General features: G+C 34.9%; 1 protein-coding gene across 1 annotated transcript; it reads right to left on the bottom strand.

The window, feature by feature from the left end:
* Window positions 1–885: 885 nt before the first annotated feature.
* On the bottom strand, window positions 886–10347 carry LOC115989260 (coatomer subunit beta-1-like). The gene is made up of 4 exons (XM_031112931.1): window positions 8094–10347; window positions 4833–5345; window positions 3512–3597; window positions 886–1412 (listed from the first exon to the last, which is right to left on the bottom strand). The coding sequence occupies exons 1-4, from the start codon at window positions 10143–10145 to the stop codon at window positions 1208–1210; spliced, it is 2856 nt and encodes a 951-aa protein (XP_030968791.1). The 5' UTR covers window positions 10146–10347; the 3' UTR covers window positions 886–1207.
* Window positions 10348–17680: the final 7333 nt, after the last annotated feature.

Raw genomic sequence — 17680 nt, 5'->3', positions numbered from 1 at the left:
AAGAACTAGCTTTGCATTTAATAACATTATCCACTAATACACCTTGTGATTTTCCTAGAGTCGTGGGGAAACTCTCATCTACCATTTACACTGAGAAAGTTATTATCTCTCTTGATAAGGCGATCTACTGTTAGATTGCGTTGGTGCAACTCCACTTTCAGTTCAACCTTGTCCTCTAAAGTAAAGAAAAGGCCCACTGAATTTAGGTACAGTTGGGTGGACAACACGTCACAAAATAGAAGAAACTAATGTCATACTATCCAATAAGAGCCGCCCTAGCATCAATGGCTATTGAACACTACAGTCTGTTGCAACAACCATGCAATCAAAAGTTTTTAAAACTCTATGACTTGTGAGAGTAGGTTCATCATCAGAAGTTGAGTAGTGAGAACTACTCCACAAAGCACCCATCAATAATGATTTCCGTGGGACAGTTTTCTTGTGCATTTGGGAATTGATGAAAAAGGTTTTGCTCTTTGCTTTGTCTCAGTTTAGGGTTTTTTTTTTTTTTTTTTGGGTGCAAATAACCTAGCTTTATTTATTTTTTTTTTTTTAATAAACTAACTTTTAACTTTTAGCTTTTTGTGACGCATTTAACATAAAATTGTCAAAAACTATATCTTTTGATAAAGACTAGCAAATAAGCTACTGAAAATAACCAATTCTCAAATGAACACGATTCATCTCAAAATTCATTCTGAATTTATTTAAAAATAATAATTTTTTGGTGTGCGATTTTGTTAGAATGCATCCTTCTGTCTTCTGCAAGCAAAAGTGATCTAAAATAGAAAAGTCCGTCTCACTAACTCTAGCAGATTTCTTCATGAAAATTGTTTTCTAGGTAGCAATAAGAATAAGTCAACATACACACACGCAAAGAGAGAGAGAGAGAGAGAGAGTACTGATATTCATATAAAAATCAACTAAAAGTTTGACATAACAATATAAGGCCACAGCACAAAACTGTCTCACATCAATGTATGCCAATATTATCACAAGCCTATCACTATTTGTAAAAGTGCAACGGCTGATGCAAAATTCAAAACAATAACAAATTTGGATCTCCAAGTTAATATAGATGTAAATAATAAGTGACACAAAGACACAGATAAAAGTAATGCTGCCATCAAAGGGACACAAATAAGGTTGGAACTGAATAAGGCTAAGAGCTTCAAAAAATGGGCAGAAATTAAGCATCCGGTCCAGTCTAAGTGCCTCCCTTTTGTTTTAAAGTGATCTTGTCCCCAAGACTCAGGGCAATACCTTGAGTTTTACTTCTTATTCTGATGTATCCACCCAGCTTACCATCTGTTTGTTTCTCGATGCTAACATTCACCAGGGCATCCTCCCCAAAAACACTCTTTGCATAGAGGTTAGCAGCAAGGAACCCACACTCCCCTTCTAGAGCCGATCTGATTTCCAATCAAGGAATGATCAGAACAAGCACAAATGAAAATCAGTCAGTCACCAATCATTTCTTCCCAAAAAGTTTAATACAAAAGGATGTAATGAGAGGAAAAATGTAACTAGTTAAACTAACTTCTATAACAGTAAAAGCAAGTATATTAGGCAACTTTTTTTTATATTAGTTAGAAATAATTATACGTTGCAACCCCACAGCTCAAACCCCTCCCCCCCCCCCCCCACCTAAGCGGACCCCCAAACACTTAGTACATGGGGGAAGTACCATCCTGCCTACAATGTCAGGTGGTTAGGCAGTTTTGGGGTTCTTTCAAATGAAACACTATGATTCCATTTATTAAATGAGTTACGATCATAAATTTAAAAAAAAGATTTATGCTTTGAGCACCTCATACATCAGACAGAGAAGGTAACAAATTCAGAGGATCCATGCTTTATATTTCCATCGTGCATAATAAGTTGGGGGAAAATAATTGTTGTGTTAGAAGATATCCCTTATATTAGCAAAATAAAGATCTATAGCAATGGATTCAACTACTGTCACCCAATATATAGCTGCTGAATAATATGTGCACATATCGGCAATGTCTAAGAATTCCGATCTTGAACTTGGGAATTATAAACAGAGATGATTCTGTAGGGTTTCATCCCTTTTTTCCTTTTTTCTATTTTGATAAATAAAATATTTTTTTCTTCTTTTGGGCTTGGTAATTTGACTCATGTACCTCACAGGATTAGAACCGGAAACCTCTTATCCACAGCCTGTGTTTAAGTGGGATGAAAGTTTCATTTGGCTGCAGGATTTAAATAATTTAATCGCATCTCCCCCCAAAACAACAAGAAAGCCTTAGTCCCAAATCCCCTATCTTTTTTTCATTAATTCATCAGCCTAAACCTAATCTGCAAACATTGGACGGTAAACCAAAATTGAGCCTCCAAAATCCACAAAAGCTTATGAACTTCTATTCCAGGATATAAAATAGCCACTGATTGAGGTTTTCCAATGTAGAATTTTGGAGGTGTAGAGTAAAATCTGAAATTTTTTTATTATGCTGTTATTCTATCTCACTTTCCATTTTAGAAATTTTTGAAATATAATACAAAAGGTTAATAGTAATAATAAAAAAATAATTCTTATATAAGATTGCAATATGACAGCATTTAAAAAGTATCATAAGAAAAAGGTCACTGTCAAACAATCATCATAATCCCAATCAACACTAACATAAAAACCATTTTTCTTTTAATCTCTGTTCTCATGCATTGACCAATAGAGTTTGTGTTGAACAAAAAACAATAAGTTAAAAGTGAGTTCATACATATTTACGCTACACTTTTGTAGGGATTGGTAACCCAAAAAAATCCCCATCACTGCTTCATCATATTACTAATAACACATGAAGACTGACAAGCTAAATTTAAATTAGTTTAGGATCAGAAAATATATATCAAGTCAAAACCACTGTATTTGATTTTTTTTTTTTTTTTTTTCCTTTGTTTAATACAAGGCATCAAGGTTGCCTACACTAAGTTCCAACACCCTAAAAATTATATCATGTTGACTGGGCAATTATTTACTTTCTATTTACAATTACTTATGGTACGGTAGAAAAAGAGGAACCCAAAAGGAAGGGGAGCAGGTGGCTCACATGGTATTATGAAAGAAAAATCATGTGATGAGCATTTTATATAAAAAAATTGGTAAAATACGGCGATTTTTATAGGAATCATCATAGATTTCTTTCCCAAACTATACTGCAGCATTTATATATCATCTTTGTGCATGCCATAAACCAAAATTAACAATGAAATCTGTATCCCTCTCAAGTCTCACCCAAACCAAAAGAGAAACAAACACTGTATAACATGACATACATCCAAGACTTCAAACAAGAGTACAACATATTTCCTTATACTATACGTTATAATTCACAATGGTTCAATCAAAATAGAAATAAACCCCCCCCCCCCCCCCAAAAAAAAAAAGACAAATGATTACTAATACATTCAAATGATTCACACACACATATAGATCCTTAGTCAATTAGCATAAGGAAAAGAAAGCCTAATGCAGAGTTATAGAACTTACGGAGGTGTGAGGCACTTCATGTTGGTAGACTTGATAATATGGTCAAGAAATTCCTTCTCATCTAGAAGGACAGTATTTACAGCAACCTGAGAAAAAACATTATATTTATATAAATTAGAATGCTGACCAATAATCCCAAAATGCTAAGATACTGCAAGCACAAAATGAGGAAGAGATACTAAAACTAAAGACAAAAGAGATAAAGACATTGTCTATTGGATATGAAACAACATATGCCACAGGAACTTAGACATTGAGAAATTTGGCCTAAAACACTAAAACCTGATCTACATAGATGGGGAATTACCCAAAGGCAAATGCAAGAATAATGTCACTAACATCCTACCCAAGTCACAGATCACTAGCAAAGGTAACTGATTAGATAACAAACATCCTAAAAGCATCACATATGAAAATAATGAATGAAGATGTCCCCTGACCAATTTATCCCCAAAAAAAAAAAGTTAAGTCCCTAGCCTAACATACAAAAGCACCAGCTTCCAGTCGGTAAATTTGCTAGTGAAAAGAAAGCTCAAGTACAGCACCATCAAAATGAGCCTCAATTTCTACAAATAAAATGGAGTACAAGTTTTGTACCCAATAAGGAATTATAACTGATTTTAAATGATGTGGCACCATGTACAACCTTAGATTCATGAAAACTAAATATTGACAATGAAATGGGCCCCCTTCATTTCAAAGACAAATAAGCAGATCATTTTTCTAGAATAATATAGCATGCAGCAGCATCATGCATGGATGCAAACAACTAATAATAAAAACCAACATATATTCAGTGTTGTTAAAATGCACCTTTGGCAGAATCATATTGTTCACCATCTACGATCATCACTTTCAAACATAATTAAAAAGTTTTATTTAAGGTTTTTGATACATAAATACAACTCATGCAACCATACAGGATTGAACTTAATGAAACTCACACTCACCCCATTGTTATTGTTGTTGTGTGTGTGGTGTGGGGGGGGATGATGTCATTTGGGCCAAAAACAATTGGTCTCAACTTTAACATTTCATGTTTGAATGAAATGGATTCAAACAATTACCAGGCATTGAAGAAAACAAAATCCTTCAGGGGCATTTTAAATATGTTTTAAAGGCAGCGTGTATGATCACTTCAATGAAGGGGACAAAAAGCCTACCCAATAGGGTTCAGATTATTATTATTATAAAAAATAAATAAATAAATAAGGTTCAGATTATTGAAACAAATGCATAACCAATAAATACACGGTTTGTTTCTCAAAAAAAAAAAATAAATACATAGTTTAAAATAGGAGTAATGATTAAAAAGATGTACCTTGTTTTCCCACTCAAATTCAGCCCACATTGTTCTAAATGCCACATCAGCACATGATGCAGGGGAGATGTAGTCCATTATATCAATATGGATGTCATTCAGGACAATAACATTTCTCTCAAGAACATTTGAGGAAGTCTCATATACAATATTACCAAAAATGACTCCTGTTTCCGTTGAAGAGACCTTAATATTTGCCTTAATTTGTTTGCTTGACTCTGGAGCTAGGGTGTAGTTTTGTGGTCGCTCAACAAGTTTGAGATCACCCATGGTTGCCAACTCCAAGCATAAATTCTGGAGGGTCTCCTTGGTTCGGTTGATGACAGTAACATCAAGGACTATGTCATAATGATGAACTGTCACATATGCTTCAGCATAGACAGGATCACTGAAACCTGTAAGCTGAAGAATCCGATTGAGCTTATTTGCATCATCTCCATCCTTTGTGAACTCTCCAGTGGCACGCTTTAGATCATCTTGGACCTCATCTTCCAACTCAAGTTGGCTCATACCCTGAAAATATGTGCATATAAGAAAGCATATCAAACTCAAATATTTGAAACAAGAACTGAGGAATACGGGCAGAGAGAAGAAGCTGACCGTAAAAACTGATCAACAGATAATAATAAAAAATTTCACAAGCTCTGTATACATCATCACAACAAGATTTTCTTCTTTAAATGTTTAAGGGTCCCATGTGACCAAGGAAGCACAGATACTCCCGGATATAACAGGATTAATTATTTAATTTTTAAAATTTCCTCTCTCTCTCTCTCTCTCCTCTCTCTCTCTCTCTCTCTCACATACACATGTTATGATCCTAGTGTCCCACATGGATTAAGTATAAATTTAACCATGTGTTTATAAGCTCTTGAGCACCCTCCTCTTGCAAGCCCTTTTTCAAGGGTGAGTTCTACCCATAGGTTCCTAAGATTTGGTATCAGAGCCAACCACCACCCCCAGTAATCAGGTGTAGCTCATTGAGTATGAGATCAAATGAGTTGCGGCTTTGTGGTTGGATCCTAGAGGAGGTGGCCTAGAGGCTAGATTAAAATAACTGATAGGTGAGTGGAGCCACCAAAAGAGAAAAGGCTACCATCGGGTCAATGTTGCTAGAGTGAGCCGTCGTGAACGTTGGCTAAAGAAAAGATATTCTCTTTGGAAGGCTAATGCTAAGGCAAAGCCCAAGAATAAGTATCCAAGAATAAGGATATCCCTAATTTGTCCTACATCACCCTCTGCAAGCCGGTTTTCAAGGGTAAGTTCTACTATAGGATTTATACCCAAAAGTTCCTAGTACAAATCACAAATACAAAGAGTCTATGAAAACAGATGACTTCAGAGGTCTATGGGCATCCAATGACATGCAATAATACAAACCTACAATTGATATTTAAACTCTCCATGGACAACTCTTGGTCATCAAATATCCTCCTATTCCTCTCTCTCCATAAATGACACATTAATCAAGATGGGGCAATATTCCGAAATCCAATTCCAAAGGACTTTGAGCTTCTTTACCTTTCACTGTCTTAGGCATCACTCACTTCACTCCAAAGATAACAGAGATAAAATTTCATAATACATAGCAACTGGGAAGTGCAATACCAAATGTCATCCATGCAAAAAATTAGTTAAGTACCCCGACGCCCCACAAACATAAAAAATGTCATCCATGCAAAAAATGCTTCCTTCATAGGAACTTTGGTCTTCCAAACTGCCTTCCAAGGAAAATCAGAGTGAACACCACCTCTTAGTGCCCCGAACAATGACCTAACAGTAAATTGCCCATTTTTACTCAGCCTCCAATTCATCTTGTTATCCATAAGCTCTTGAATAGATGGTGAATATAGAAGATCAAAAAACTTTGTAAGCACTTCCAGCTCCAAAATATTGAGCTGACCTCAATAAAAATTGGATTCCAGTGCACTCCCCATTGTTTAGCTCTATGCCAGAACCTTACAAATTTACCATTGCCAACAGTATGTTTAGTAAATCTACTAAAAGACTCCTAACCCTCCCTGATTGTCTTCAAGACCCCAAACCCATGAGATTGATGGCCAAGATCCAAGAACAAACCCCATATGCAATCCCCAGCAATATCCTCCATAAAAGATCACTCTCTCAAGAGCCCTTTCCCAATAATGCCTAATTGAGAGTAGTCAACTTCCTTATACCCAACCCACCTATACGAAATGGCATACTTAAATTTTCCAATCTACTAGATAGAATTTCTTCTGCTCATCCATGCCTACCCAATGAAACTCCTATTGAAGTTTTTCCAATCAGTTGGCTATATTTACAGGCATAGTTAAAGAGTCATGAAATTCTTTTTCTTTTTTTTGATAAGTTAAAGAGTCATGAAATTCTTCTCTCTCTAAAGCTAATAACTTTTTAATTAATTCTACTCTTTACATATAATTTGTTATTTACGTTTCAAACTAGAGATTAGCATACTATGTCATTCAAAATGTTTATTTAAATACAGATTATTTAAAGTATACCCTTCCATATTGTATACTAGATTTTCAAATTGATGTATCACCGTGTCCATTATAATTCATATGTGTATCCCATATCAGTATCTATAAGAGAGCCCAAAAATTAGCTATTAAGTTCAGTTCAAGAAAGACTCTATGTTTCTCAAAAAAAAAAAATAAATAAATAAAAGACTATGATAGAATTTTAATTTTTTCACTATTAAATCATGAATCATCCATAAATTCAGGAAGTATCAATAAGTACTGGTAATAATTATTTCTTTCTCCTAAACATGGAGTTCATCTATGTTAAATCCATTATTGGCTATAATAGCACTTTTTCACAATTTCATCCACTGATCAATAAGACCATATTGTAAATACTGTCACTTGTAATTGACATTGTTACTTAAAATGTGCTTCTTAATACATCCAAAATTTTATAAAACGCAATGTCTCATAGCACACAATATTTGTTAAATAGATATCTTCAATATGAAGTTCAACTATGATGTTATTTGCTCTTGTTTCCAGCCCTTCTCTCTCCTCTTTTATTTCTTAACTCTAGTTTTTTATATTCATGATTATGTAAGTATCATATACAGCTTGAGATTCTAAATCCTATGAATAAGCTCCGCCTAGGCATACTATCCAAATAAATTTCATGAACTACAATCAGCATAATCTATCAAGCATCAAATCTAAAAGTAATGATAAAACAATTCATGATGCAATGTAAGTTTAACATGCACAAGAGATAAGATAGGCAATGATGCCTTACCTTCCTGCTCTTCAAATGGTAGAAATCGATAAGATCATCTGGTTGTGCATTAGATATCTGGGCCTTAGCTTTGAGCTCCTCTGTCTCCCTGTGCTGCTTATCCGCAAGCATTTTCACAAAGCTCTCTCTGCAAGACTGCAGCCATATCTTCCTTACTTCATCACCAGTATTGCACAGCAATCTCATGCAAAGAACAATCCTATCACGAGAATCATTATCAATTGGCTGTGGAAGAACCGATGATTCACCCAATTGGAGCATCGACACCATGTACAATAAAGCCAGCGTAGATGCCTTATTCACTTCAACTTTCGATGGCTGCACCTCTTCCAATCTCAACACGAGCTTTGTCAATGTACAAGCCACAACTGCCCCCAGGAAAAAGTCGCCCGATAGAATCAATGATCTCAAGTTTCCTGTCGAAGACAACGATCCTTGAACGAATGTAGGCGGCGACATTGCAGTTTCTAGTGCAGCACTTTGAGTAGCATAAGTCCCGTCCGCGAGAATCGCGGGCCTTCGAGAAGAAACAGTGGTGGAATTCACTTGCTGAACTTTCTTCGCACCTTGATCTTGCACTTCCCCTTCTTCAGTCACTGTAAAAAACGGCAATTCCCCGAGACACTGCTTGATCGACGCAATCCCAGTCTCCACTTCAGAGAGAGACAAGCAATACTCACCAATGATCCAAAGTGCACACGAGCATACCCTCGCGGCACGGATCTGGTAAAACGTATCCAAAAGCCTAGTTATAATTGAAACTCGAAGCTTCGGATTGGTCTCGATGATCTCCCTAACGAAAACCACCACATCAATAGCCGAAGCCACATTGGAATCGCCTAAGAAATCCATCAACAAATGCACCACAGTGCTCGCGACCTCGGGGAACTTGATCGCGCAAGAATGAATCGCTTGAACCAGCATTTGCCTATACTCTCCATTCTTCTCATGCTCCAAATTCTGCGTCTTCACAACCTCCTTCTTCAACATCATCACCACCTCATCCACATTCCTCGGCGTGATCAAATCCAAGGCAATATCAATCGTCTTCTTCCTAATATCCAAATTCGGCGTCGAGAGCGCTCGCAGCACATCCATCACCAAATCCACCATAATCTCCCGATGCGAAATCCTCAGCTCATTCAACCGATCCAAAACGATCAGCTTCACATTGTTATCGCTCTGCGACAGCAGCAACTGACAGTAAGTATTCGCCGCCGCGCGAATCGCCGTCGGCGCCGACGAAAGCGACACGAGCGTCGTCGCGCACTCGTAAACCACCGCCGTCGACTGCGCGTTCAGCAACGAGATGATAATCTTTATATACTTCCCCTTCTCCGCCTTGTTCGCGCGGCAAACCTTCCGAATCAACTCCAGCACCACCATCTGGAGCTGCTCGCCCCAATCGGCAATCCGATCCACATTCCGGAACAGATAATCCACCGCCCGATCCTGCGCGCAATTGAACAGCATCAGAAACGCGTTGCGCTTGCTCGAACTATCCTGCTCGGAAGTCAGGAACTTCTCGACGATCTCCGGCGCCGAATCCAGCAACTGCTCCCCCTGCGGCAGCCTGTAGACCGACATGACAGCCAGCACCGCATTCCGCCGCACGAACGGGTGGCGGTGCTCGAGATTCGACAGGATCGACGGCAGAAGCGGCTCGACGATCTCGGATTCGTTGAGGCGGCAGAGGAACCGGAGCGTGACGCCGCGGATGAACTCGTTGGGGTGCTGGAGGTTGTTGCGGAGGTTCTGGCAAATGAGGATCATTTCGGGAAGAACTTTTCCCTTGGAATCGGTTTTCTCGATTAGCTCGAGGTAGAGCAGGAGGAGTTTCTGGATGGTGTGGTCCTCCGAAGGGAGGACGTAGCGGATGATGGTGATGAAGAGCTGAGGGATGGTCTCGCCGTTGAGCAAGAGCATGATCGCCTTCTTGAGGGCTTCGATTTTGGATTCGACGTCGTTTCCTTCCAGCGATTCTTTGATCTCGTTGGCCAGTGCTGGGGTTGCTTTGTCGAAGTGGACGAGGAGAGTGCATGATTTTTCCATTTTTTTTTTTGTTGGGTGGGAATTGGAATTCCGATCTGTTGGGAATTGGATCTGTGTGGGAAATTGGTTTTTGTGTAGAGAGAGACTAGAGAGTAGTATCACATAGCGTGAGAGAGGGGAAGGGGAAAATAGATCTGGATTTCTGGTGAATCGAATTGGGAAGAAAAGAAAGCGGGTGGAAATTGGGAAATGGGCCGGGTTGGACCAGTAAGTTGGGGTCGGTGATGTGACAGGTTAACGGGCATGCTAACTATCAATAGAACCTCACACTGTAGTTTAAAATTTTGGGTTTTGGTCCCGGTCCCAAAAACTAGACTGGACTGGACCGGATAGAACAGACAATGAGCAAAGAGCCCATAATTAGAGTTGGACTCTCTTTTTCCTTTTATCCTATTTATAATAGGATTTCAGAAAAAAATTTTAAATTCAAAAATACACTCATTAATAAAAGGTAGCTACTCTTAAAAAGAAGATAATAAATATCAAATAAAAATTTTCATTTTAAATTCATAAGACGAACTCCTAAAATTTAAGTTTTTTTTTTCCTTCATGTTCATCTTTTTATTCCCTAAAATTTAGTTTTTTTATTCCTTTTTAATCCAAATAAAAGTAAAATACCCCTGATTTAAAAAATAAAAAACTAAGAAAACTCCTAAAATTTAGCTTTATTTACCTTTTGTGGTAAATAACCAATATTTTAATTTAATGACTTTAAAATGGGTGTTTTGACATAATATATTGTGTGCCAAGTGGGTATTTCATGACATTGGCGAAATGATATTATTTGATTTAGAAGATTTAACTTAAAAAATAATCAAGTACTTCTTTTTATTAAAAGATTCTTTAATTAAACGTATTTAATCATTCATATTTATATAAGGAATGCTAGTTTAAGCCTTGATTGTTGGTTTGAGATTAAAGTTAAAATAGCAAAATTTCTAAAGTGGAGAAAATCAATGGTTAAAAAATTTACGAAAAAACTGCTAGTTGTAAAGATAGAGCTGGTTGTCTTTATCCTCGTTAAAGCACTAGCTAATGACCTTACAACTGTTAGTTTCTTTAAAACATTCTCTCCTCTCCCCTTATGTGTATGTGTGTTAAAATACTTAGTATTCTAAAAAAAATAAAAATTAAATTAAAAAATAAAAGAACTAATGACCTTACCACTATTTATTGTCATTTGGATTCACCTCCAATCTTGCATGCTCGTCCGTTTAAACATTTTCAAACACCATTTCATAAGTGGTTCATTGCAAGAGAGCTTAAGAGTTGTGAAGATTTTCTGAAAGAAGATAAGCATTTAATTTATGCAAGATGTGTTATTAAGAGTTTTGAATATTGCACTAGCGAACTGAAGCATCATCCAAAAGGCCCAGCGTATCTTATCTCTTTGCAGTGCATAGATCAATGCAATGAACAATTTATTGTAAAAGGAAATGAAGAACTGATTGAAAATCAATTGTTTCCTTATGCAAATTGTTTGTTAAGATGTTATGGATGGAATAACAAGAAGTACTGAGACACTATTTTTACGCAAAATTCAAAAGCTCTATCAAATTTTAGATTTTGATAATTGAATAGTAAAAGCTAGTTCTTGCTCCTATTACTTCCTTAATGGTTCCTATTGCTCCCCACAAGAGTTAATTTCAATTGAATAATAAAAGTTGATTCTTGCTACTATTACTTCCTAAATGATTTTTGCTGCTCCCCACCAAGTGTTGATTCCAGTTGCTCTTCACCATGTAAATAGTGCTTATTTTACCTATAAAAGGGCTATCACTTTCAAATTGTATTCATAACTTATTTTCTTACTAGCTTTAAACTTCCCTTTAGTCTCTAGGCTACCTCTGGAAGGTACTAAACTTGTAATCTTTCCCGAATTCTTGTTCAGGAAAATCTTATTTGTACTATTTCTTCTTGTAAGTGCTTTATATATATATATATATATATATGTTGAGTCCAAATCTTCTGTCCCACTTTTCCTGCTCTATTCTTTACTCCACCAATAAAAACTTGCCACATGTTCACCTAATTAATTAATTACTACCATTAATTAATAATGGTAGTATTAATAAGTCAATAATAGTAGTATTTAATTAGTTAGGTGAACATCTGGTATGTTTTTATTGGTGAAGCATAGAGTAGAACAGGAAAAGTAGGATAGAAGATTTGGACTCATATATGTTAGCATCCCCAAATTCAAACATAATAATCATTATTCTCTTAATTGCAGACTTAGCACATCATAAAAAGGGAATTTTATAATTTTATAAATTCATTCTAGCATAAGTACACTTCAGTTAAAATTAATAAGTGAATCCATTTTTTTTTAAGAGTCCATTGTCAACTTGTTTCAGTAATACTTGGGCTAAGAAAGTTTTAATTTGATGAGCTATTTTGGATCAAGAAGACTAAACGGAAGAAGAAAAGTGAATCCTTTCTTTTAAGAGTCCATTATCAATTTATTCGAGTAACACTTGGGCTAAGAAAAATACTATGTCCCTAGCATTACTTAAAAAGAGATTTCAATACCATGGTTTATCAAAGCATCTCTAAACTAAAAATAAATCTCCACATATTGCTAAAAGACTCATGTTCATTGTCACAATGATGTTATAATTCTAATGTCCTACATGGATTAAGTGTATACTTAATCATGTGTTTATAAGCTTTTAAATACCCTTCTCTTGCAAGCCAGTTGTCAATGATGAGTTCTACCCATGAGTTCCTAATAAATGAAGAGGTTGTTGGAATCAATCTCAGCCTAGCTGCTTAGAAATAATTGTGAAAAATGTTGTATTCTTAAGCTTATTTTATTTTATGTCCAAGATCTTAATTCATATTCGTTTACCAGACAAAGCACTTAAAACAGTCGTTGACTCAACAAACCTTTTGTTTTTTTGTTTAAATCTCTAACAATGAAAACCATCACAGAAGCAATTGATTAAGTAAAAGTTGCAATTTCTTCGCTACACGCCACACATGTTACTTATCTAATATACTATTTCTGAAAGCAGAAGTGTCACATGCACTACCATTTTAATCAATTGATTTGTATTATATATCAGTAGAGCGCAGTTACCGGCGTGACGAAGACATAAATGTGGAGCTAAAGACGGGTCTTGTACTCTTGTCCAATTGATTTTGGTCCAATTCTAACAAAGGCCGTAGTCAACAATATCATACAAACTACCTTTTTGTGTTATAATATTAGGGAGGATGGATTTGAAATTGTAATGGTTTACTAGTTTAATAATTCCAAAAAATAAGAAAAGAAGACTCCATAGGGTCGAAAAGTTAAACAAAAAAAATATAAGTCATCCTGACCCTATTACAAAGAGTGGAATAAACTTGAATTACAATGCTTTTGACAACATACAAAATACTTAAATTAATAACTAAATAGGGTCTATAAATATAGTTAGAAATCACATTGTAAATTTATAAGGACAAAATTTGATTACAAAGTTAGTTATAGTTAGTGGCTACAACTCTACTTAATATCTTTTTATTAGATGTTAATTTTGACAAACCTACTATTGGATTAAATTTTGTTCTCATATCCTTTATATTTGCAAAATTTTCAAAAAATCAAAAATCAATAATTATGTCATTAATTGAATGTTTAAATTTTAAGTTTTTTTAATTTAAAATTATGTATAATAAATAAATTTATAGATCAAATAGTGCTAAATAACACTCAATAGCACGAAATTTGATATGTGTTTTAATGTTTTTTAGTAAGAGTTGTAATCATTATTTGTATTCAATTATCACAACTAAATTTGTAACCAAATTTTGTGTGATTTATAATATATAAATTACACCAACTTTCCTTTGAGTTTTCATGGGATGACACCCTCTTAATCATGGATAAAATAATACCCTCTTTCGAGTTTTAGATAAATGTGACAAATAAACTCATGGAGGTATGAACTTTTTTGTTGCTTTTATACAAATTTCAGAGGAGATTATCATTTCACTCATATTTGGAGAGAGGGTGTTATTTGTGAAATCTTGATGATGTGATTTACTCTTTTATATTTTAAATAATATTTTTACTATTATATCTTCTTCATTTGTTTTTTGTTTTCCTTTTTTTCTTTTTTTCTTTTTTTTTGAGATCTTGCTAGTATTATATCTTTTGTTATTAAAATACATTTATGAAATCTTAAATCTCTAATGCATTAATTATTATGGTATTTGGTTGGATCAACCGATCGATAATCAAGATTCTAATAAACTATGCAGACATGCAGACATCCTTTGTACCCTATGTCTGCGGTAGTCGGTAGACTGGTAATGCTAATACCATAAGGAAAGTTGTAATTAACCTTTTTCAAGTTCTTTGTCTCATTGTGACTATCAAGATTTGTAATTAAACTAGCTGGTTAAATATAGAAGAACAAGGAAGGTTAATGAGACCTTGAAGTTGCTATCTGCATGGGATGCTATGTTACCATTGCTTTAATTAATTATGTACTTCCACATCCACAAATCAAATATAAAGTTATCTATAATATCATCAATGTAAAATGTAAAATGTAAAATGTCAAAGATAATAACACGAGGTTCAACTATTTCAAACAAATAATATTCACAACATTAAGAGAATTTTGGCTTGTTTCCTTTGATATTTGAGCCACACATTAACAGTAGCAATATTTTCATTTTCGTGATCGGTGCCATTATTTATTTATTTCTATAATCAGCTTTCCAAAATTTAAAATTATAAGTGCATAAGATTGAGGCTCCCAACTAGAGAAAAGCTGTGTCTACCATTTGTTTAATCATGTTGTGGGAAATTAATGCAATGTATTGTGTGGGATGTTTTGGGGTTTCGGTGAAATGTATTCTACTATTTCTACTCTTCTTCTTTTTTTTCCTTCTTTTTTTTTAATGAATTTGAATGGATGAGCGGACGTGACTATTGTGGCGGACTCCCATGGGTGTGATTATTGGGGTACTCATCCACTAAGAAATGTTGGATTAGGTCTTAACTATTGCTGTACAAGGTGAGAACAAACCTCACTCTAACCCCACGAGAAGGCTACTATCCTTGGGCACCAAGACTACTAGACCACCCTTCTTGGTGGTCTACTGTTTCTACTTGATCAAAAGGAGGATGGTAATCTAACATGATATATACTATCAAATGTCGCATGTTGAATTGACTCTTCTAGATGTGTGAACTGATTGCAATTAAAGACATAGGATATTATGTCATGCGTATCAAATCTACAAATCTAAAACCTAAAATAGAAAAACTGATTAGATGAATCATAATAACACAAAGAAGGCATCTAAAAACTGTCACATGATAAAAATACACACATAAAATAATTAATTAAAGTCTTAGTAATAGTAATATAATATATGAGTTTATTTCTCAAGTGGATCAAATCAAGCTTATTACAAAGCCTATAAATTAATGAGCTTAGGCTCAACTTGTTTTTTAATTGTGCCCTAATATTTTTGAGCATGCTCATGAACAATTTTTAATTTACTATATACTTTTATTTTTTATTTGTAATTTTTTGCTTGGGTTCGGCTTCTTTATTAAAAAATCTTAAAATTAAGGCTCAATTTGAATTGTTTATAAATGAACAAACATAAACATACTTTTTATCAAACCAAGCCCAAACGGTTTATAAACAACTTGATTCAAGTAACCAATATTTTGTGTAAGATGCTTGAACAATTATTTCCAATTTATCCATGATTCCAATTTCAATTATTTATTTTTGAAAATTTACCAAGAAAACTAACAATAAATCAATAAATAATAAGCCCATAATAAATAAATAAACCCATAGTTGCTGGGAGTACAAACCAGTACTATCCACATCAGAATGGGAATCTTGAATATAAAAAAAAACAATTTTAAAAAAAAAATAAAAAAACGAAAACCCTAGGAGCACTGCTTCAGTTTCCGAATCCGTATCCAAAAGCAAATGAGCAAAAAAGAAAAACGAAAGCCCTAAGAGCACTGAACGGGTAGAGACACGGCTTCAGTTTCTGAATTCGTGTCCAAAACCAAACGAGCAAGAGATTCATTGCAATCATCATCAGCTTTTTCTTCTTCTTTCTTTGAATCCGCATCCAAAAGCAAAGGAGCAAAAGAATCGTTACGAACCACTCTAGTCCTTATGAGGTCCACTTTAGCTGCCACCACAAAGTTGTTGAACCCATATTGTTTAGAGGCATCAATAAGATGGGACACAATCAAGGGCCTGATGCAATCACAATGAAAAGGGTTAAGCTCCAAATAGTCGAGAATCTGATCAACTTCTATTTTCAGCGACTTGGGTGACTTCAAGATATGGTAATGAATGTTAAACCCTTCAAAGACATCCAAACTGACTGTGTCTTCCGTAAAACCCAATGACTCCACTGTGCCATTGCAATGGGTCCCAACAACTTCAACTTGATGCCTTCTTCTCAGTCGGAGTTCCAAAACTCCGGCTTCCAGGGTCGGTTCTTCAGACTTGAACGACTCAATTCCAAAGTGCAGATGGTAATCCAAAGGATTAAAATCAATAGCAGTCAAATAAGGATCAAAATCGGACATTAGCGTTGATAGGGAAGACTATGCTTAGGCTTTCTTAACTAAGATTTTTGATAGACAAAACAAACGCACTGCTTAATAAATAGTAAGAGTTTTAACTATTCCTTCTGGGATTCGGATTATAAACCCAATAGGATACGAATTTTGGTAACTAGATAAGTCGGTTCTACTAAATTTTTTTAAAATATGGTAAGTAGTGCTATGTTTCTTGAAATATATACGAAATATTCTATTTGTTTTTAAAAGAAAATATATTTTAGGAATCATGATCTCTTAAAAAAAAATATTATGTTATGAGGTGAGGAGGTATATATAAACTTCTCTGTTGCTTTTAGAGTATCATCTCGCTTATATATTTTAGGAGCTAGAGAGGGTGTTATTTGTGAAATCTTAAGGGAGGAAGATGTGATTTACTCTTTTATATTTTATATAATATTGTTACTATTATATCTTCTTATTCTTTATATATATATAGATAGATAGATAGATAGATATATATATATATATATATATATATCTTTTGAGTTCTTACTAGTATTATATATTTTGTTATTAAATAAATTTATGAAATCTTAAATCTTTAATACATTCTGATAGATGGGAAATCTTATGGCATGATCCATCCATCTAGAGGAATCCGCCAGAGAGATCCATTATCACTCCTACCTATTCCTATTGTGTGCAGAAGGCTTTACTGCACTGTTAAAAAAAGCAAAATCAAAAGGGCGGATTAAGGGAGTTTCCATTTGTAGAGGGGCACCAAAGGTCACAAACCTTATGTTTCCAAATGACACATTGCTGTTTTGTCAAGCAATTCGGGATGAAGGGGAAACCATAGCAGAGATCCTCCAAACCTATGAAAGAGCTTCTGGGCAAATTATTAATTTGGAAAGGTCTTCAACTTATTTCAGTAGTAACACTTCGGATAGGCAGAAGGGTTAGATCTTGGAGGTTTTGGGAGTGAATT

The sequence above is a fragment of the Quercus lobata genome, chromosome 5 (assembly GCF_001633185.2).
Source record: "Quercus lobata isolate SW786 chromosome 5, ValleyOak3.0 Primary Assembly, whole genome shotgun sequence".
Classification (NCBI taxonomy): Eukaryota; Viridiplantae; Streptophyta; class Magnoliopsida; order Fagales; family Fagaceae; genus Quercus; species Quercus lobata.
Note: the sequence above shows the minus strand (reverse complement) of the source record. Positions and strands in the feature narration are given on the sequence as shown.